The 22,771-nt window shown below is 33.7% G+C and overlaps 2 protein-coding genes across 2 annotated transcripts; both read right to left on the bottom strand.

Moving 5' to 3' along the window:
* Positions 1–1,946: 1,946 nt before the first annotated feature.
* Positions 1,947–6,396, bottom strand: LOC106710095 (alpha-amylase 1-like). Its single transcript, XM_014502075.2, has 9 exons — positions 6,334–6,396; positions 5,666–5,837; positions 5,362–5,513; positions 4,137–4,317; positions 3,480–3,595; positions 2,900–3,407; positions 2,576–2,776; positions 2,333–2,494; positions 1,947–2,025 (listed from the first exon to the last, which is right to left on the bottom strand). Exons 2-9 carry the CDS (start codon positions 5,834–5,836, stop codon positions 2,014–2,016), a joined length of 1,503 nt encoding a protein of 500 aa, XP_014357561.2. The 5' UTR covers position 5,837; positions 6,334–6,396; the 3' UTR covers positions 1,947–2,013.
* Positions 6,397–7,204: 808 nt separating this feature from the next.
* Positions 7,205–18,744, bottom strand: LOC106710076 (alpha-amylase-like). The gene is made up of 10 exons (XM_045680707.1): positions 18,716–18,744; positions 17,397–17,575; positions 17,066–17,223; positions 16,334–16,505; positions 13,409–13,524; positions 11,238–11,427; positions 9,272–9,445; positions 8,844–8,975; positions 7,901–8,101; positions 7,205–7,405 (listed from the first exon to the last, which is right to left on the bottom strand). The coding sequence occupies exons 2-10, from the start codon at positions 17,571–17,573 to the stop codon at positions 7,205–7,207; spliced, it is 1,521 nt and encodes a 506-aa protein (XP_045536663.1). The 5' UTR covers positions 17,574–17,575; positions 18,716–18,744.
* Between the last annotated feature and the right edge of the window lie 4,027 nt (positions 18,745–22,771).

The following is a 22,771-nucleotide window of genomic DNA, read 5'->3' as shown; positions in this document are numbered from 1 at the left end:
TTTGAATAAAAAACATATAAACACGTTGTTACTCTACATGAGCTAAAACGTCACACGAGCGATATACGGTACCATCTATAGTAGTGTTAGTATATGAATTAGAAAACTGAAGGCCGAGATACCGAAGACGCAAATCTGCTCAGCTTTTCAACTTCACCATCAAACTTTTTTGTGGTACAGAACTGCTGTTGTACAGTGATCGAATGAACAAGACTTACCACATCTCTGTGAAGTTACAACTCTCCAGATGATCGTGTGGCACACTGTGGTCATCATGAGAGCGAGGGTATATCAAAACGACTTCTTCTTGCTTTCTGTCACTGTGATATTACCGTATGGAGGATCTATGAGAATGTATGCAAATAGGTTGCACGACTTCAAAATATCAGCTATTCTCATGGTAACGAATGCCTTACGTATACACTGGATAATAAACGCAAGACGTGAACCATTATATTTTGTTTCATTTATCATTAAAATTGCTTCAAGACAACTACAATAAACTCTTTGTGTGTGTAAGACACGGTATCATATTAGTACTATAAACTGAAATTAGGTTTCAGTTTATAGTACTAATATCAAATTAGGTTCAGGCAATTAGATTTCGTCGTCAGTTCTCCCACATCGGCTCCAAAGGTCTCAGGCCTACCAAAAGTTAGAGGTGACTAGGCCATACTAGGTCTACCACGCTGGCCCAGCGAGGGTTGGATTATCTTAGAAAAGTACATTAATTTACTTGAGTATCACTGCAAATTATTTGTATGTGGTAATAGTGATTGGGATGTTTTAATAACATATCTTTTAAACGTTTAAATATCAAGTAAAACACAGTTGTATGCAATGCAAAATACGTTATGATTCCGAATAACACACGCAAAAAAAAAACAAAAATCATTTTGCTTCATCGATAAGAAATTATTCGGTTAGCAACATCCATTTTATGTGCTTAACTATTAGATAATGTAAATGTTTTTGATGGATTGTAAAGGATATTTATGCATGACTTCATATCGATTAATTTCGGTTTTTGATAGTCGCTATCAAATCCTCAACTTCTTGAACATTTGTATATATTTTTCGCTTATCCTATCGATATCAGTCATTAATTTTTTTATACAGAGATTATGACCCTAGATTTACTGTTGATTACTTTGAAGCAAAACAAAAAGAATGAGGCAAATGCCCGGGAAGTTATTATACCTGAAGCTGTCAAGTGTCGCTTTGTTTCCAATAATGTCCAATGTACACCCGAGCCCGATTTACGGTCTGAGCCGATTCGTGTATTTTTATTATTAACACATTTTGTGCGAGTTTTTACGGATTCGTTATGTATTAAGATTTTTTTTTCAATAGATAGGCTTAGAAAGTATAAAAGATATGGTGATTGATGTGAAGGAATGAAGTTTCATATAGTAACAACAGTTGAACCTAAATAATGGCCGGAGTGACCGGTTAAGTAGGATTACTGTTTTTGCGAAAGGTATTTTGTTCAACACGTCTCCAATTTTTTCTGTTCCTTCCTCATCTACCTTTTCTTTTCCACCTAAAGTCGGATCAACTCTATTAAATATTTGTCCATAATATAAACAACAATAAATTGATTCTATTTCTTATCATGGAGATAATATTATTAAAAAAAATTGATATCTAATCAAAACGAAATTGCTTCTGATATCAAAAATTTTGTTTATTACTAAATTGGCTACTAATTCATTAGGCGTCATGTAATAAAGAACATTTTTTGTAACAAGTTTGTTTGTATTTTATTTATTGTTTGCACGCATTTTCGCGATATTGTTGTTTATTATCAGAACTTTATGACACAATTAGATGCTAAAAAAAGGAAACATATTAGAATTCCTTTTATAGGTTTTTTTTAACCAGTCGTGGAATAAAAACCTCGTTAAAAATATAAAACCTTTAATTTTATTTACAGGAAACCGGATTTTTACATTTTGATTCCATTCGGTTTTAGATTCCATTTTGTGTCAATTCCAGTAAAAACATTCTTCTTTACAATCTTGACTGAAATCAAACATTATGTACATTAAAATTAAATGTTATAAAGAAAATAAATAGAAATATATTCAGGAAATCAAAGGTATAAATGGGATAGTCAATGGTTTATATAACTTTCTTGGGGTTAAAAAGACTTCACACGTATTTATTAATCCTTCTACAACATCTCCAAAATAAGGAGCTATGCTATAAGGAAAAAAAGAAACTAACTAGAGTGATGAAGCAACCCGAAGTGGACCTTGGTCTTCGACAACAAAACTCTCCACTTGCTATAAACAAGGTTTAATTAATTAAAGGATTTCGTTTTACCAACCTCATTGCCACGGTGAATAGCGAGAATCATGTCATAGTCGTTAGCACGTATAGAAATGTGCGCGACGCCGTTGTTGCCGACGGTAACAGTCTTGCCAGTACATCTGTTGCCCTCTTTGACACCAGATATAACGTCACAGTAAGAACCGGCTGGTAGACAAGTCTAGAAAAGTGTAAATGATTTATACAATACGATCTAAATACACTATTTCTATTTGCATTAGTTAATGTGAAAGGTTCATACATTCAAGTTTTGATTAAGATCCCAGTTGTCATTATTGAAAGCAATGAATGCTTGCTGGCCGCGACAGAAGGCGATTTGGTTGCTGCCGTTGTCCCACCAGTTATTTACGCCAGTGTTCCCGGCAACATTTCTGAATGCAACCATCTGGTAAATTTGACGCCAACGATGCTCACAGATCCAACCATTGCCGCAGGTACCATCCTAAAATGGGGCACTGGTAAAACAAATGCGAAAAACTACATGCAACGACGAGTACAATATAACCGAGTATGACTGGGTAATGACACTGTAAACTTAATTAACTATTTTTGGAGGTTCACTTACAGAATTTATAGATGGAGAAATGATATTGCCATTGCGGTCCATCGGGGGTCCAGCCTCAGTGTCCCAGAAATCAAAGCTGCTCATCAACTGAGGCTGGCCGTATGGGTGGGCCAACATAAAAGCAATCGCTCCCTTGTATCGTTTAGAACTCTTGTATGTAAGAATATTTCCACCGGCGCCGTGGCCTCTCTGGTTATCATGGTTATCAATAAATGCTAAAGCATCACCGCTTGCAAGCAGACCCCAGTTAGGTCCCCAATTACTTAACCACCTCAATTGATTTCCACCCTGGAAGGCTCTGCTCAATTCCATTCCGAATCTAAACTCAGTGACTGCAGCGAGTGATATGTACTCATTGCGGCTGATAGCTTCACCACCAAGATCTATAACTTCTTGGTAGATGTAAGGACGAGCACCAGATGGGAAGCCATGATTTGTGTTAAGATTGTGTAGCCTGTCATAGATTGCGCGTAGGTCTCCAGGCCACATGTGCTTAGCAGCATCAATTCTATAATGCATAAGATAATTTAAGGCTTAATTTGCTACTAAAATCTTGACAACCCTCAAATAATTTACCTACCTGAATCCAGCGACTCCAAGACCAATGAGATGATTCATAAAATTGACAATCATGTTACGAACATGGGCAGACCCTTGGTTTAAGTCCTTCAGACCAGAGAGCTCACAGTTTCGCACCTGGAATTATTTAAAATTAAATTCTTTCTTGTGAGTACAAAGTACCATTTTGAGGACTTCAGTGAAAAAAAGTTATTAAATATATCAATCATTTCAAACGCATCTAAAATTAAAATAATTTTGAGCACAGTATTATTGTCAATCAGATATTTCTGTCAAAATCATATCTGTAAGCTGAGAGAATGCATTAAAGGCAAGCTGCCAAATTTGATATTGCTCCAGTAAGATATGATGCAATTGCGTTCTGTGTCTATTGCTTCCAAATTTAGTTATTTATTATAATGATTATTTGGATGTCTTTCTTTATTTTTCGGAAAATTTTAGTTTGCTAGCAAATATATTTAACTCGTTCTGAGAAAACAAAAGAAAAAAAATATGATCGAAAAAATAAATCATTTCAATAAATATAACTGAGCGTCTTGGAGTTGAACCCACGATACCATATGGCAATTAAAAAAAAAAAACATGTTCTCTGGTAACATTAAAAAATTGTCTTATTCCTCTTTTCAATCCGTAGTATAAATGTAAAAGGAAAACTTACTCTGTCAGGACAGCAGTTATAGTCATTGCCAGAAATCACACATTGTGGTGAATTGAAGTCATTTCTTCCATAGGGCACGGCGGGGTAATGCCAGTTTCCGAAGTTCGCAGTACTGCCTCCAGTGCCAACATTCTCATTCCAAGTACCCGTCATATGGTTAATGATTGCGTCCACGTAAATCCTATAAAACAACATAAAACTGGAGAATATAGAATATCAAAAGGTGGCAAAGGAGTAAACGACCCGAATTCGCCGAAATAGCGAGGCGACCGTTGCGTCCCCTCTTCCGCCAAATCTATTTCCCTGTCCCATCCTTTCCTAATAAGAAAAAGTTGAGAAGGGAAAGAGGACTAAAATTAGGCATCCTTCCCTTCCCACCACTTTCCACTTAAATAACACATTTTAAGATGTAGGAGATAAAAAGCACTGCCAGTCAATAATTGAATCACCAATTGTAAATTTAATTTTAGTAGGTATCACAAAACTATACTGTCGTAAAATAAATCTCTATTGTGAGAACGTCATCTATAGCTGTTTTATGATATAATTTCCTTTTACAGAATACATGTTGTAGTGATACCCTATGCGAGCAAAAATGTAGTATTTATTTTGTACCAGTAAATTTGATCTCGTAGAATGATCAAATCTTGAGAGAGCAATCAAGAAACCACGTTACAGTTGCTTGCAATATAAATCAATCTTGAACGGTACAATTTACTAGGCAACCGAAAAAGCTTTATTATTACTGTTTATTCGATAAACAAAGAAAACCTCTGCGGAGTGTTTCGGTTGTTTGTTCGTGAATTTTGTTTGGATTTTGCAAAACCTCAGTACAACGAAACTACACAAAATTCAATGTAAAAAATAAAGATTAACGAAAAGAGTTATTGCAAGAAATAACTGTTCTTGTATTTTGTACCACACTTCTCTTTTTATGTGATAATCTTATGTGAACGAACAGAAATCTATACGAACGTGCGAAGTGACCTCTTTTTTAGCCACTGTAACAATGAGTCGAGGGCGGCGATGATATGAGTGGCCCTCTTCATGTTTCATTTTAAGTCAAGTTATAAACTTGTCTTTAAAATTTAACGTTTAATTATAGCCTTTTTACGAACAAATATCTTGATGTTTTTCATAACTTTTCATAATCACCTAACCTTCAAATAGGTCCTTTTTTAGTTTCAATATTCCCCAAGTTTTCTATACCTATCTCCTTTCTTACCTGACACCAACGTTGTTGCAACGACGCACCATGTTAGCGAATTGCTGCTCATTACCGGAACGAGTTACAAGTCTATAAGATATCGGCTGGTATCTCTCCCACCATGGTCTATTCTTTGACCAGATCATCAAATTCTCATTAGGCGGTGAAATCTATAAACAAAAATGTATACTGAAGATTTGTCTTTATTAAAGAGTATCCTTATTAGATTGAATTTCAAACATTGTTTGATCTGCTAAACGTTCTTCTTCTTTAATACTAGTACATCTAAATATTAGTATTAATAATAGCTTCTAATTCTTACTTGAATGCCACCAAATCCTCGTGGTCCAAGGAACCTTTCACATTCAGCAGCAATGTCGTCCCACTTCCATTCAAAAAGATGTACCATGGTGGTTCGGCCGGAAGCATAGTGAGGGTTCTTATATCCCACAGCTAAACCAGCTACAGTCAGCAACAGAATGAACCGCATCATTCTAGAACGTTGTACAAAATAGTCATATGTTATATATCCAAACACTACAAATGAAATAATCGTAATTAGAAATAGAGAATTCAAAATTAACTTAAATTTGTTAAATACTTGTGGATTATGGTAACTATTGTAGAAAATATTATGCCGTTAATAATTTGGCACTGAATAGTACCCTAAAAACATTGCTACGCATTTCAACATTAAGGCTTATAAATTCCTTTTACTATTTCTTCAGCAATTCTGTACAAGTTACTAGCAGTTGCCTGCGACTTCTTTAGCGCGGAATTTAATATTACCTATGTCACCCGGAGATAGCTTGCTAGATGTAGCTTCCCAACAGTAAAATAATGTTTTAAATCGTTTCAGTAGTTCCCGAGTTTATTCAATACAAAACAAACGATTAAATCTTTCCTATGTTTAAAATTAGTTGATTTTAAAGATTTTATTAACGTCCATTTCCATAAGTTGAGGATTGTGAATTCATAAAAATAACTCACCTGGCGTCTATTAATCCAAAATAGATTTCAATTTGTTCTATCGTCTTCTACGGACATCATACTTATATAGGAATTGATAACATCTCAGTTCATATTTTGATAGTTTATCTATGAATTCAACTAATTCACGATAATAATAGAAATTGTTATTTTTCAAATAGTTATGTTCATTGAATTAATTTCGTTGATAAGAATATCATGTACGTTGAAGTCAAATACTGTAAGGCAAGACTGTATAATTCCCATGAAGCTTTTTGTGTTTTCTTAATCAGAACGTATTTTTCGCGAATATATTCGTGCAATAACCACTTGTAGCCTAAATGGATTGGCCGATTTTAATGAATTTGTTATTCGATTTAATTTCTTTCTTAAATGATTAGTTTCCAAATAACACTGACTAAAAAATAAATAAAAATAAATTAATATCATAAAACTTTTTTGTTTCTGCTTTGGAATACAAATCCGTTTTCTATTATAAATAATCAAAAATAATTTAACATTTTAAAAGGTAATTTAAAAGTAATTGGGTTAAAATCATCCTTCCTTTCTTCGTTTAATTCTATGAATAGGCAGTACAATTAATATGAAATGATTGAAAAGTTAATTAAGCTCGATGCCTTCAAAGAAAACAATTTTGTATTCGATCTTAATAATTTTATTCATTTTCTGAATCGATTTTATGTGAAGGCAAATGAATACACTTCAATTTCATTAATATTCTGTTCTGAACATTCAGACAAATTACTTCATTACGTTCTAACATAGTTTATTTCTGAAATATCTTCGACTGAAACAAATGAAAATTGTTACTATTATTATTGCTCTTAATTTTTAGTATCAAAATAAAAACCCTGGAAACTAAATTCTCAGATCAAAATGTAATTCTTATTTTATATATAGATATTAATACCTCAATTCCTACATGTATGGCCAAATGCATATCTTCAGCGTCGTTAGAAATATAAACATCAGCTAGACCATTGTCATTAACTGTTACTTTAGTTCCAGTACAACTGTTTCTTTGCTTTTTACCAGTAATCACGTCGCAATATTCACCTTTAGGTAATCCAGTCTGAAAGTTAAAGTTACCTATAGTGATTTGCCTTAATGTGGCCTTACACGGATCGCTCCATGCGATGCGGACAGCGTGCGACCGGCATTTTCGGCAAGGTATGACAAACGTCAACTGACTGCCTAAGTACGTCAACACTGACAGCTTAAATATGTCGGTACCGACAACCGGAGTGAGTATATGATAGGCCTATTGGTAAATGTTAACTGAGCCGTATTTTTAGACAAGAACGTAAAATATACTCCGTCCTTAAGTTTATGATAAACGAAAAGAAAATGTAGCATCGTTCCAATGTTTGTTTGTTGTTTGTTTGTTTATTCTTCATAGCGAAAGCGTTTGTGGAATACAAAAGAAATGTTCACAAAAGAAAATTTTACCATTATAAAAATAAACCTATCAAGCCGAAGTAAATGCGCGACTCGACATTTATGTGGGTCGAATAGAAAAAACAAAATTCATATTCATGCTGAATATTTGGATTGAAAAGAAGCAAACCTTTAGCGTGGCATTCAGTGGATAAGCTTCGCCATTGAATACTATAAATCCCTTTTCACCTCTGCTGAAAGCAATCTGACAGTCGCCATTGTCCCACCAGTTTTGTACCGCAGTGTACTTCACTGCGTTCCTGAACGCGACCATTTGATAGATTTGACGCCAGCGATGTTCGCACACCCACCCATTACCGCAAGTGTCATCCTGGTTTTTGTTTTATGAGTTTTATTTCAGTGATACAAATTGTACAAAAACAACTAGAGAAGTAACAAAAGATTTCTTCTTACATAGTTTTGTTTGTTTTTAAAAAGATTAAAAAGAACACATTATGTAAATACATTTTGTGTTCTTTTTAATCTTTATACAAGTGTTTTGACAGTAGAAACTACTTCGATGTAAGCCAGCTTTATGCAATCGTCAAGATATTTGCTAAATCTTACGAGTGGTTGTCATACAAACGAGTAGTAATTAGTATCTAAGCTAGATTCCTTCTGCTAAACGATAGCAGTGGAACAAAACATATCAATTTGTCAAATTTAAAATTCGAAGAAGACAGGAGTGGAGTGGAAACAAATTTTCGTCTGATGAGTGTGCGATCCTGAAGCCTAATTAAGGTCCTGTTTCCCTTCACATCTTTTATCTTATAAGGAAAGCATGGAAGGAGAAGTATATTTGACAGAGGGAAGGACGCATAGGAAGGGGAAATTTTCTCTTTATGTTCATCACTCATGCTTCGTCAAATAAAAGTAGGCAATACATCTGTAATTGCGACTGTCTATGGGCAACGCTTGCTTCGCTATTTCGGCGAATTCAGGTGGTGTATAATATAAACAAATCAGTTTTGTATGGTCCGCATGTTATATTTCTATTATAATGTTGTACTTTTGTGAGAGAAATAATACCTTTTCTCAAAGTTAGAATAAGAAAATATTTCATTTAAAATAACCTCATTGATGCTTGGAAAAATTATGTTGTCTTTGTCATCACTAGGCGGTCCTTGATCGGCGGTGTCGAATGCATAGCTGCTCATAATTCGTGGCTCGCCGTACGGATGCGACAACATAAATGCCACAGCGGCCTGTATTGTATGCATACATTTATAATTTAAAAGGTGTATTATTAAGGAAAATAATTTTAAATGATTCAAAAATTAATCTACAGAATTTTCTCTTTGTTAAGAACAAGTTAGTCATGTATTCGTTTAGACCCAATTTCCTCTAGCACGACTAGTCCCGGTTCCGTCTTTGCGGGAACGGTATTTCTCTAAGCAATGTCGTACAATTTTCACTTTTCAATAAGAGCATTCGCGCTTACTAACCGTAGTTGATCAGTGGAAAAGGTATCTATGTTATACTGTACCAAATTAATTATTACCTTGTAAGGTCTCGATTCCTTGTAAGTCAATACGTTACCACTCCGTTGGGTATCGTGATTGTCAATAAATGTTAGCGCGGTGTCACTCGGTGATAGGCCCCATTGTTCCCCCCAAGAAAACAGCCATTTCAGCGCATTACGACCTCGAAAAACGTTTTGAAGTTCCGATCCGACCTGTTTTAGAATTCATTTGCATATTCAATTTAGATACATTAATTTACTACTCTACTACTGCTATATTGGTACCGATAATGACCGCTTAACTGATTTGAAAGTAAACAAAATTCCTTTATTACTAAAAATGCGACCATTTTTATGTATTAAAATCGATCAATTTTAACTTATTTAAGCAAACAGATTAATTGTAAATAGACATTCCTAGACAAGGGAGTATCAATACATTTTTTTATTTTAAACAATCAAACAACTTTCTGATTTTTAAAGCTGTATTTATTCGACATTTTAAAAGCGTTGTTTCTCTTCTACTATAGATAAAAGAATCAACGACTACAACATGAAATAAAACATCGAAAACAAATCAAAGCAACATTATAAACGATAAGTAAGTTCGGTCACCGACATTTGTTCGTAATCATTTTTAATCATTGATAAGATTAGATTCTTTAGCCGGTAGCATTTAATGCAAGATTATAGACATAAAACTACAATTGTGGGGGACATTTTATCTTATCTCTTTCCTCGGTTTTAAAGAGCTAGGGAGGTCAAACGAACTTGTTTATATTACTCGTTCCTTTTCCTAGTTGAAGTATAAAATAGGTTTACTAATTTAACGCGTTATTCTCAAAATTATCCTTATAATTGACGATTACCTTACGGAACTAACTGTTAATTTAGTACAAGCTTTTGCCTGCGATTTCGATTTGGGAATTAAAAAAAAATACTTAGTAGGTAGCCTTTGGGGTAGTCCAGACAGTAATCTATATTGGTGTCAAAATTTGTCCAGATACGTTGCTAACATCCATCCCTCAAAACTTCCATAATTATAGCATTAGTAAGATCCTGTCACAATAAAAAAATTTAGGAAATAAGTACGAAAATCCACCATAAAACTATGTTGTGGATTAAAAAGGGTACCGATTAATTTTTGTGTGAAATTTAATTTTTATTTGAATATCAAGCTCTAAGCTCGTTAACCAAGTCTTGTCAGCGGAGACGAATGTGCACGAATAAGTAGATTTAGATGACTCGTGAGTTCAAGTTGATGTGCTTATGCTACGTAAAGTACTTTAATATTTAATGCTTTTACTTAACCAAGTCAGAGCTTTTAAGATAAGTTTTAGTAGTGTTGAACCTTCTCGGTTGATTATTAGAGTGAAAGTAGTTTATAATTTAAAATTCAAACACTAGGCTGAACGAGGTCACATTTTGTATGTTGCATTTTTCCATTGCCTCAACTGCTATATAAATTAAAAGCCGCGCGCGGAAAGAGCCGCGCGGTTAGCAGCTAAGTGCAAATGAGGATTAAGCATAATGTTTCCATTCAAAGTGTACGGTGTAAACAGCGCACAATACATGTTTCCCCGTAGTCAGCAATTTACCATACTTTATAACACGCGTCACCATTCACACAAACCAGTTCACGTTCGGTCATCATACATACCGAGTGTGTACATTACCATTAAAAACCATTTAGTCGAAGCATTTACATATTATTTCCCTAAACTCGGTATTATTATTTACTAGCTTTTACCCGCGACTCCGTCCGCGCGGATAAAAAATAGAAAACGGGGTAAAAATTCTATCTATAATCCTATTTCCGTTTCCTGGTTCTAAGCTACCTACCCACCAATTTTCAGTCAAATCAATTCAGCCGTTCTTGAGTTATAAATAGTGTAACTAACACGAGTTTCTTTTATATATATAGAAGATGTACATACCACCCCGTACATCTTTCATTTTGAGATTTATATTAAACTATTATTATTGATTCGAAAAAAATACTTGCCCTGAATTCTGTAACGTCCCCTAAAGGTGTATATTCTTGTGGTTTTATTGGTTCGTTACCGAAATAAATAACTTCCTGGTAAATGTAAGGCTTTGTGTTTGGCGGGAAACCGTAATCAGTATTAAGAGTGCGAAGCCTACTATAAATCTCACGGAGATCTCTCGGCCACATGTGTTTTGCCGCGTCCACTCTGAAATTGAATATCTTGTTTTTATAAATTACATATTATTCAATAAAAAAGTAACAGAACTAAAATGTAGTCACTAAGATTCGGCACACGAGTTAGAAGTTACATTTGAATATGCTTGTATATAATAACTTTTTCTGACAATATTTTCTGCTGGCTGTATTAATGTTACTTTTGAAACCTTTCACAGGTATTTTTAGTACTAATGGTTAATTTTTTTTTATCTATAAAGACCTGTGGCTTGACTGTAACTTACATATAAATAAGTCAGACAGGTAAATAAACTTAATAGTACACGTAAATTCAGTATAAAATTTTACAGCTTTGATTTACATAAGAATTTGAAGAAAAATCTTTATTATAAAGGAGACTGTGACTTGAATATAATACTGAAAAGGCAAGCGTAGAGAACGTTGTTAGAATCGTTACACGCTACGGGGCTACGAACTGCGTTTTATTTGCTTAGTTATTCTACATCTACGAACACGTAGCAAAGGAATCGCCATAACGCTGCATCACATTACCCACGTTAATCAAGTGCCAATGGCCAAATGGTTAGATACGCTACAGATCTGCCGGTCGTGGGTTCGTATATCGCTATATATACTGAGGTGAATGAAATTCTACTGCAAGCCTAGACGCTTAATTTAAATGGTTACAAAAAAAATTACTAAATTTCAAATAATGTATTAACCTTTAAATACAAAATAATTACTAAATTGACTGTTTTCTTTCACTTAGGTACCTATTAGCTAATAGATTTATCGTTGGTTTCCGAAACAGAAATCCCTGAATAAAACATATCGTCATCCCTCTCATTATCTTTGACATAATAAAGATAATAACATGTTTTATATATTGATCTTGGCCTCAGAAACCTACGATCACTAATGTCCTGATTACAGCCCTCTAACTTTAAAAAATAAAACGACTTTGTTGCCTATAATAACATTAATAACAAATCTACAATTTAAAGAAATATTTACTAATATTTTTTTGTCCTTTTATAGATTGCGGTTTTAATACACTTGAATTAGCATTTTTTATAACAGACTGTATTACATAAAGCAACAAGATTAAGCTCAGCTGACGGCGAGAGGAACGTTGTTATTAAACAGAGGTATAATTACTTAGCTCAATTTTGTTAGCAGCTGTTTACCTTTGGCAACATCGAGGGAAATTAGTTCGTGCAAATACTCGGAAATCTTATTAACTACGTGACTTTTGCGATAATTTAAATCTTTTAGAATAAATAATTTTTACCCACTTAAGAGAGACACCCCTAAGTAGGGATAGGCTAAGAGCCCCTCGCTGGGGATGTGTTGTGAGCTGATGATGATGATGAGTGTTTCCTGTTGGGTCAAACGGCCCACCGATCAATCGACCCAATGAAATATTTTTTTTTTTCGATTAATTTTATAGAATAAAAAAATGTCCCTAATTTTCGGAACAAATTTTGAAGCTATATTCAAAATCTACTAGTCTTCTAGTTATTTAAAAAAAAAAAAACAAAAAAAAATGGGACCCATCTGCAAGCATTTCCTTTCGATTAAAATAATTTTTATCAAAATCGGACCACCAGGGGCGGAGATTTGCAGTAACACACATAAAAAAATCAGTCGAATTGATAACCTTCTTCTTTTTGAAGTCGGCTAAAAATAAAACCATTGGTCAGTGATTTCAGTGAATTCAGAGCATGCAAATATCCACCCTAAATTATCATACAAGTGTAATTAGTCTGTTTTTTTTTCTTTTAATAAATATTATTTAAGATAACTCAACAACTTATAGAGCTGTTGTACTATTCGAACGTTGAGTATTATAAAGTATTCAACAAAACTTTGTCCACTCTAGTACATTTGATTACTTACTAAGTTGGAAGTTAAGATCTCGTGCGTCTTACTATTAATTAAAATTAGTTTATACTCCGCTGAGAATATCAAAGTCTCGTAAAGTAATATGGTGAGCGTTCACATCAAAGTACCTTATCCCAGCAACTCCGTATTCAATTAGTTTATTGGCATATCGTATTATGCGCTGTCGTACATGTTCCATTGTTTGGTTCAAGTCTTTAAGTCCCAAGAGTTGACAGTTTCTAACCTGCATAACATATTTATATTATACAAGGATACTAAAGTGATATTTAAATTAAATATATGAAAGTACTAGCTATTGACCGCGACTACGTCGTCGAATAAAAAAAAAATTAAGTAACCTGTCTTCTTTGAGACTTTGTTCTACATGTATGCCAAATATCGTCGAGATCCGTTAGAGGAGATCCGTAGAGAACTATCTGGAGATACCTTCAAACAAACATCCATCCATCCATCTAAACATTAACATTTACAATATTAGTATGACATTATCTGTCACACCTAAATTTTTTAATCATAACCAAGGAAAATTTTATTTAGACATGTCATTAAATACACGACAAGGTAATTCTTTATTAATTAGACGATTCTTTTTAAGATAATCTGGTTGAAAAATTAATATACAGGTTAAAAATAATAACTTATCTTATAAAGTGACATACATAATGTACTTTTTCTAAGTTAATTTTTACATGAAAAAAATGTTGCTACGAAAATCCCGCTTATTACAAATTTCAACTACAAAATAAAGCCAATCAACACACAAACGATACACATATTGTCAATAGTATTTACAGGCAGTATTTATGTCGTCGTAAAAAAAACGGACTGGTCTTAAAGACGAAATCAGAGCTGCAATAAAACATCTAAAAAAAGGGAAGGCTACGGGGTCAGACTCTGTGCCTATCGAGATTGTGAAAGCCTCTGGCGAGTACGGAGTGGAAATCTTTCATGCCCTTTGTAACAGGATCTGGAAAACGGGACATTGGCCACAAGAATGGACGCACTCTATCTTCGTCCCGCTACACAAAAAAGGTTCAACAAAATTATGTAGTAATTATCGGCTCATTGCACTTATCTCACATGCCAGCAAAATTTTACTGCACGTACTAAACGAGCGATTAAAAGCGTTTTTATCAAAAGAAGTTGCTCCTGAACAAGCCGGCTTTGTAAAGGGTAAGGGCACACGGGAGCAAATACTTATAGTACGTCAAATTATTGAGAAATCACGCGAGTTTAATAAAGCAACTTATATCTGCTTTGTAGACTTCTCAAAGGCCTTTGACTCTGTGAAATGGCCTAAGCTCTGGACAACCCTTCTAGAAATGGGCGCTCCTAAACACCTTGTTCATCTGCTTAGGCGTCTGTATGAGGACGGTACCGCGTCGGTAAGAATAGACGATAAATTATCGAGTCAATTTAACCTTGGGGCAGGCGTTCGTCAAGGATGCATTATATCTCCGCTACTTTTTAATGTATACACAGAGATGATAATGAGACGCACTCTTGAGACTTGGACCGACGGAATCACAATTGGAGGCCACAAGCTATCAAACCTGCGCTATGCGGATGATACGACCCTTTTTGCATCTAGTGCTAGCTATATGGAACAACTTCTCAAGAAAATGGAGAAAGTCAGTCTCGAGTTTGGCTTAAAGATCAACCGCAGCAAGACAAAAATTATGATTGTTGACCGAATGAATAATAACGCACCAGAAGTCACACAGGTCGCGAACTGTTCAGTTGTCCAATCATATATTTACCTAGGCGCGTTGATCTCGAACAACGGCGGTTGTATCGATGAGATTAAGCGACGAATGGCGGTCACTAGGTCAGCAATGGACAAGTTACAAAGAATATGGAAGAACCGCGACATTACCAAAGCGACTAAAACCCGGCTTGTACGATCGCTAGTGTTCTCCATATTCCTTTATGCATCCGAAACGTGGACCCTACGAGAGAGTGAGAAACAGAAGATAGACGCGCTCGAGATGTGGTGCTGGAGAAGAATGCTGAGGATACCTTGGACCGCATTCCGGACTAATAAGTCAATCCTCGAGGAACTTGGCATCAAGCAGCGTCTGTCATCCATTGTTCGGACTCGGATACTCACTTTTTTCGGTCACGTCTGCAGACGTAATGACGAGTCTATCGAGCGCTTGGTGGTGCAGGGGAAATTAGAGGGCACCAGACCACGGGGAAGGTCGCCCATGAGATGGGCCGACCAGATTAGAGCGGCTGTAGCTGTCCCCCTGCACGAATGCACAAAAAAGGCAGAGAGTAGGGAGGAGTGGCGGCGCTTAGTACAGCGGGTCACCGATACATGATGACCACGACCAGTCTGAAAAGACTGTAGCGACGAAGAAGAAGAGAAAAAAAATATTCATGAATGTAATAAAGTAACAGACGTTGTTTTCAAAACCACACTTTAATACCGAATTCATAACACTTTTGTTTGAATAAAAAGTCGACAACGAAAAAGAAATGTTTTTGTTTAGGTTTTTATTCAAACAATTAGTATATTTTCGTAGCAACTCCAACAATTCTTTCGACCTTGTTCACGATATCGCTGAAGTATTCAAAACTTTGTCGTGCATTTCATAGTTTCATAACTATGTAAACGTTGACAGCGTAACCTTTGTTAAAGTATTTTGTCGTATATTTGTAGTTTAAGAGTTTCTTTTTATATATTTTCTGTCATACTATTAAAAAATAGGTCGAAAGAAAATTTGCCTTATACAAGTAGTAAGTCTTTGTTTGGAATCCAATTGTAGTAGAATTCAATAACTTTATTTTTACATTTTTATGTTACCGTTTCCGCCAAAGAGACACATAAAAAGATAGTGCCATCCTTAAAATTTTATTTTTAAGATCTTTTTTAAGAACAGTGATAGTACCTAATAATTGTACAGGAGTTTGGTAGTGAAAATCCACAAGTTACTGTAAGAAGTTCTGCAGATCTCAGAATCGATTTAAATATTTTTATGGTTTTTATTTTTAAATGTAAATGAAATTAATTTAATAAACGTACTCACCTGGTTAACGTCATAGTAATTATTAATAATACAGTGTGGATAGTGAAAATGTTCTCTTGTATAAGGTACCTCAGGGTACGAATAGTTTGGAAAGTCCGCAGTGCTACCACCTGTACCTTTATTCCCTTTGTGGTCACCAGTCATATGATTAAAAACCACATCAGCGTAAATTCTGAAAAACGAAGTTGTTATGAATTGAACCATTACACATTGGTTGGTATTGATATCATCAATATGGATATATTGGTTGAGTTTCAACACATTACGAATCAACAACGTATTGCGATCTTGTCCTACAGTTAACTGTATATCAAAATCTTTAACCATAAGATTACTCATAAAACACAGGTTTCTTTATTTCTCATGATTTCGGTAAAATCCTACAATGATATTGAATATACTGTTATACAATTTCCGAAACTTGTAAGCAAAAGGAATAAGAAATATTTAAATACGGCAATAAAAAGATAAACAAGAAGGTTTTTGCATAGCTATAAAAAATTGCAAAAAAACAACTGATTCCTTTTTATCTTAACCATTCCGATATGTAATAAAATAAATCACATAAGATAAGTTATATAGGTAGCGATAAATGCTTTGATTTCATATATCGCTCAATTACTTTATTATCTATAAGATTTTGTAACAGATTAATAGCAAATGCTCTGTACGATATTTAAAAAATAACCTCAAAAATGTATAAATTGATTTAATACAAATAACAGATGTTACCTAACGCCAACCTTATTACACCTTGAAGTCATATTTACAAAGTCATCTTTGTCTCCAGATCTGGTCTTTAATTTATATGACATTACTTGATAACGCTCGTACCACGTTCGTTTTCCATTTGCCAAATGAATAATCACATTCTCTGATGGTGGAGAAATCTAAAAAATAAAAAAATTCAAAATCTAGGAAAGTTTATTTCTTAAACCGTGCGTTCCCAATATCAAAACGCCTGGACAAGGACAGCAATTATTATGTAAACGCAATATAACATGTGTGTATATATATTGAATTTACATTTTAAAGGTTGTAACGTAATTTTTTTTTTATTTACCTGTACTCCTCCGTACCCTTTTGGAGCTAGAAATCTCTCACATTCATCGGCTATATCTTTCCATTTCCACTCAAACAAATGAACTATGGTCGATCTATCTGGCAACTGATTTGTTCGTCTGTGATGATCACACGAACACGCTCTTAAAACAAGTAGCATAAGGACGAAAATAAACATTTCTGTAAAATTAAACATATTTCCGTGATTAATTTTTATTTTAATCGTATCAAATAAGGTCATAGTAAATAGTTTAATACTAGAAAGAAATTTTAAAAGACATTCTGACATTTAAAACATAAAAATCATATTTACTATAACGTAAGAGTTTTTTTTTTTACGCGGGAAAACCTTAGCAGATAATTTTAAAGAAGCACGCTCCACAAAAAGAGAACAGCTTTATTTCTTCACGAACCCTTTTGGTATTTACATAAGAATCCTTGGCGAAGGTAAAACCACAAACGAGGGACGTTTTAGTATTCTACGTGTGTTTGTTGAGAATTTTCACACGAAACCTCGGTAATTTTGTCGTAATAAAATTTCGGAAAAAATATTTGTGACTTTATTTCTATGTAGGAGAAAAGATATAAAAAAAAAATATATATATATATATATATATATATATATATGTATATATATATATATATATATATATAGATAAAAAACTCTTGTGAGTCAGATATTGTGCTTGAAAAACGCATATAACTAAATTAAAAACCTCAAACAAAAATATTGGAAGCATGTTTAAAAAAAAAACAATTGAATGTCAATAACAATAACATCGAAACACACTTTATTTCTTTGGTCAAGTGTAGTATGTGTAAGAGGTAGTCATGCGCGTAATGGAATTGATATCTCGGAAACTCCAGAGCCATTTATTTGACATTTTTCATTATTCACCATTTCTTTAGATTAAAGTTTTGCAAATTCAACAATATTCAAGGTATCTATGAAACTTTACTAGTAAAATTTCATCTCAAAAAGATTTTAAATAGGTTAATTAATTGATTAATAACATGTTAAGTCACGTTAAAAAAACGCGATAACAAAATTATTAGAAATTATATGACAATAACTTTAAACTGTAATATTTGGTTTGAACATCATCTCCCTGTCCTTGTTCCATTTATGTAAGGTCGGCGCATCAAGTTTCCGTCCTCCAAATCGCTCTATCTACCGCCATCACAGTTGTTACGGCCTTCGTAATCATGTCATCTTTCATGCAATCCATCCATATCTTCCTAGGCCTACGTCTACTGGTGACACTTCTTGGGTCAATATTAAAAAAATAAATAAAATCAAATGTAATTATAATTACTTACCAAAATATTAATCAAACAACTAAAGTTTATAAAATTGATTACAGTTTCACCTTATTTTAATTATAGTTTAAAATTGTGTTTAAGAAGCAACCACGATCAACGCGCATTGATAACTCGCACTGACCTTACTGAGATTATGACAGTTGAATTGTGTAACTTCATATGAGATAATAGGTAAATTAAGTATTGAATGAATAGCATTAATACTTAAGCTAAAATAAATATGTACCTAATTAAGCTTCTAGTTAAACTGTGTACCAAGACTTCTATACAAGATCTTTCTTCCATTACGTGAGATCTCCGGAGGTAATGTACTAATGGACGTAGATCTACTTGAAAGCATTCTCAGATTTCCAATTTGTACTAGAAACTATAAATTCCTTCTATCGGATCTCAACATTTGTCTAAAACTAGAGATTATTAATACCGAGCGACGTTAAATGAGGCGCTTCGGATCAAATTTTTTATTTTTTATGATGGCAATTGGTTGTAAACTATGAAGTTAGCCATATTTTTACAATTTTCGAAAAAAAAAAGATGTGAATTATCGGTTTTGGTCCGAAACCCCTTAAATAATCTGTAAAGGTAAAATTAAATTCATAGAGTAAATTGTATGACACAGAATTTAAAAATAAAACAACCTGAATGTGTTAATCAAAAATACTCTATTGTGTTGCTTTTCTTTGCGCATGCAAATCGACATTAGATCATAGTAACATACGAGTTATTCGTTCTTAAGCAATAAATTATACTAAAAATACTTTAAAATCAAAACTTGACCTCCTTATAGAAGATTGTTACGCCCTCTGTAGTTCAAAGTTTCGACATGCAATATATTTAAATATTATTTCTTAACTAGCTGTCGCCTGCGACTCAGTCCGCGCGGAGTTACAAAAAAACTTAATATGTTCTACATCTATGCCAAATTTCATTAAGATCCGTTGAGCCGTTTTGGAGATACCTTCAAACAAACATCCATCCATTAATTCGCATTTATATTAGTATAAAGTAAGATTGCTTCACTTTTGCTTTGAAAAACAAAATTTAGCTGACGCCGCTTAAAATTGAGATATGAAATTTAAATAACTTCATTATATGCTTATCTTTTTTTAATTTAAAACATAAGCAGAATATTGTCACATATATTTAAATTAACTAGAAACTTGTGTTAGAATGTAGTTTTCAGTAATCGACAGGCGGGATTCGAACCCACGACAAAAACACCCGTAGTCCCTAACTGTAACCATTGGGCTATTAGGCCGCTTTAGATCCTAAATCTGTCTTTATCTGATTCTATCTTACTAATATTATAAATGCGAACATTTAGATAGTGTATGGATTTTTGTTAAAAAGTATCTCCAGAACTGATATTTGACATAGTTATACGACATAGTCTGGAAGACCAAATAGACTACTAATTGGAACGAAGTTCCTTATCGCGCGTTGTGAAAGGGGGCTAGACGGAAAAAATTCTTACGAAAAGTTGTCACGACACTTTTTGCTATAGTAAGTATGTTAACGACGAATGAGCGCTACTTCACCATGGCAACGACGTGACAATATATAACGAAAATTCATAGAAATAAAATGTACTTCTTGTGAAGACTTAAGTTTGGTAATTAATAGAATAAACATCGGTTCCTTCACTAATTAATCGAAAGGAACTTCGTTCCATCCGGGTGTCCCAACACACCTCTCAAGTTTTTTTTTTATTCCTCGCGGATGAAGTCGACGGCGACAGCTAGTTGTATATAGCTGACAAATATGGGTAGTATTTAAAAAAAAACACAATTTAATTTAATAGTTTATAATTGTACATCTAGTATACATTACACTATTTAATCTAGAAACATTATTCTCTTAGTACTATGACTGACATATAGATTCTAGACATCAAGATAATACATATATTTAGAAGAAATCTAACTATGGGTTTCCACTGCAGATTTATTACAACATGTTTTGTATATATCAGCAGTGGAAACAGCCATTTTATTTTGTCATAAAAAATGCTAAAGATTAGAGTTACTTGTCTTAAATCGTATTTATAAAGAAATATACCGTATTTAGTGTATTATTACAGCGCCATCTATAGAAATTAAGAGACACTACCGAAGTCATATAAATAAAAAAAAACTATCTCTCACTCTAACATTTGAGATAACAAAATAATTTCTACTAATATCGTGTTTTACTTAACATTGATAATGAAATAATTAAAAGATGGCGCTTTGTTACATAAATCTTAGAAGTATAGTAAAGTTATCGTGCGTTCACATTGAAAATAATTATTATGATGTTGACAGTTGACTGTCAACTGTCAACTTCTGTCAATGAAGTTGACAGTTGACAGTTAACGCGACATTGTGCGCTCCTACGAATTAAATCTATTTCAAGTGAAGTTGAAGTCTAATAAAACAAACCATTAGTGTAAATGTTAAAGTGAGTTTCGTTTCGTTCGGAAAAATATAAAATTTACTAAATAAATCATGAATATAATATTATGAACGTTATGGAATATTTGTGATAACATGTAAATACCCTCAATTGTGCGGCAGAAATTTGCACGGCCATAACAGTTGACAGTGTAGTAAGCGAGGATTCTTGTCTACCTACATCGTACTATTATTTCTTTGGAACGTAAACGGTTCCAGTGTACAGTGTAACAACTTAAAAACAATTAAAAAATATAAAAATGTTTTGTTCTTCTTGCAAAGCCACATTGCTTCTGAAAGATAAAATAAAGTGCCTGACATGCTCAGCTACATTTCATTACCATTGCGTTGGTTTTACCGTAAACACGTTTAAGAAATCTTCACAAAACGTTAAAGCATTCAAGTGCTCGGCATGTCTGAGTAATAACCAGTCGGATGACTCAGAGGTATCGCCTGCCAGCAAAAGCGACGACCCATACAGCTCTTCACCAAATCGGCCTCAAGTATCCTTAGACCCAGCCATTATAACCTTGATAAGTCAGCAAATAAGTCAACTTTTGGATAAATCAATAAGCCCCGATATTAAGGCTATTAGACAAGAGCTGAGTGGTATTCAAGAAATAAAAAATAAAATGGATATATTACAGTCGATGTACGATAATCAGCAAAGAAAATTGGAGGAGGCTATGCAAGAAATATCAATACTAAAATCCGATATCCTAACACTTAGACAAAATCAAATACAACAAAATTCAAGACTGACCATTATGGAGAAAGAAATAAGAGCAAGCAATTTAGAAATACATTGTTTGCCGGAAAACAGGAATGAGAATTTAATCAATATTGTAAAAGAAATAGGTAGAACAGTTGGCGAAAATGTGGACAATGGCAACATCTTGAAATGCACCAGAATCGCTAAAATGAACAAAGATAGCAATCGGCCGCGGACGGTTTTAGTGAAATTTGCGTCACCCCTATTGAGAGATAAATTCTTAGGAAGGGTTATCAATTTCAATAAAGCCAACCCTTTAAATAAACTGAATACTTCACATATAAGAATAGGAGGTGAAAAAAAACCAATATATATATGTGATCATCTTACTCCGGAAGCCAAATCGCTACACGCATCTGTTCGACGTTTTGCTAAAGAAAATTCCTACCAATTCGTCTGGTCGAGAAACAATAATATTTATATAAGAAAAGAGCCGCACAGTGATGTCAAACTCATCAAAAACTTAGAGTGTCTTAATGAACTTACTTAAACTTTTTACTTTGTGTTTCCTTTTTCGATTATTGGTTTAATTTTTCTTGTGTGTGTGTTTAGTGCAAATCTCTCACTTTACATAATTTAAAAATATTTTTAACGTACCGAATTTGTAATTGATGCATGACATCAGTGTTTTTTATCAAAATATTAGAGGTATAAAAACAAAAACTCATGAGGTGTATAGGTCTATTTTAAATTCTGATTTTGATGTGATTGTGTTAACTGAAACTTGGCTAGATGAAAGCATATACAATAATGAATTCGTAGATGATCGCTATGTAGTATATAGACGTGATAGGGGAACATCTATCTTACATACTAAACGAGAAGGAGGAGGAGTTTTGGTAGCAGTGT

This window comes from Papilio machaon, chromosome 13 (assembly GCF_912999745.1).
Source record: "Papilio machaon chromosome 13, ilPapMach1.1, whole genome shotgun sequence".
NCBI lineage: Eukaryota > Metazoa > Arthropoda > Insecta > Lepidoptera > Papilionidae > Papilio > Papilio machaon.
This window is presented reverse-complemented; position numbering and strand designations above follow the sequence as displayed.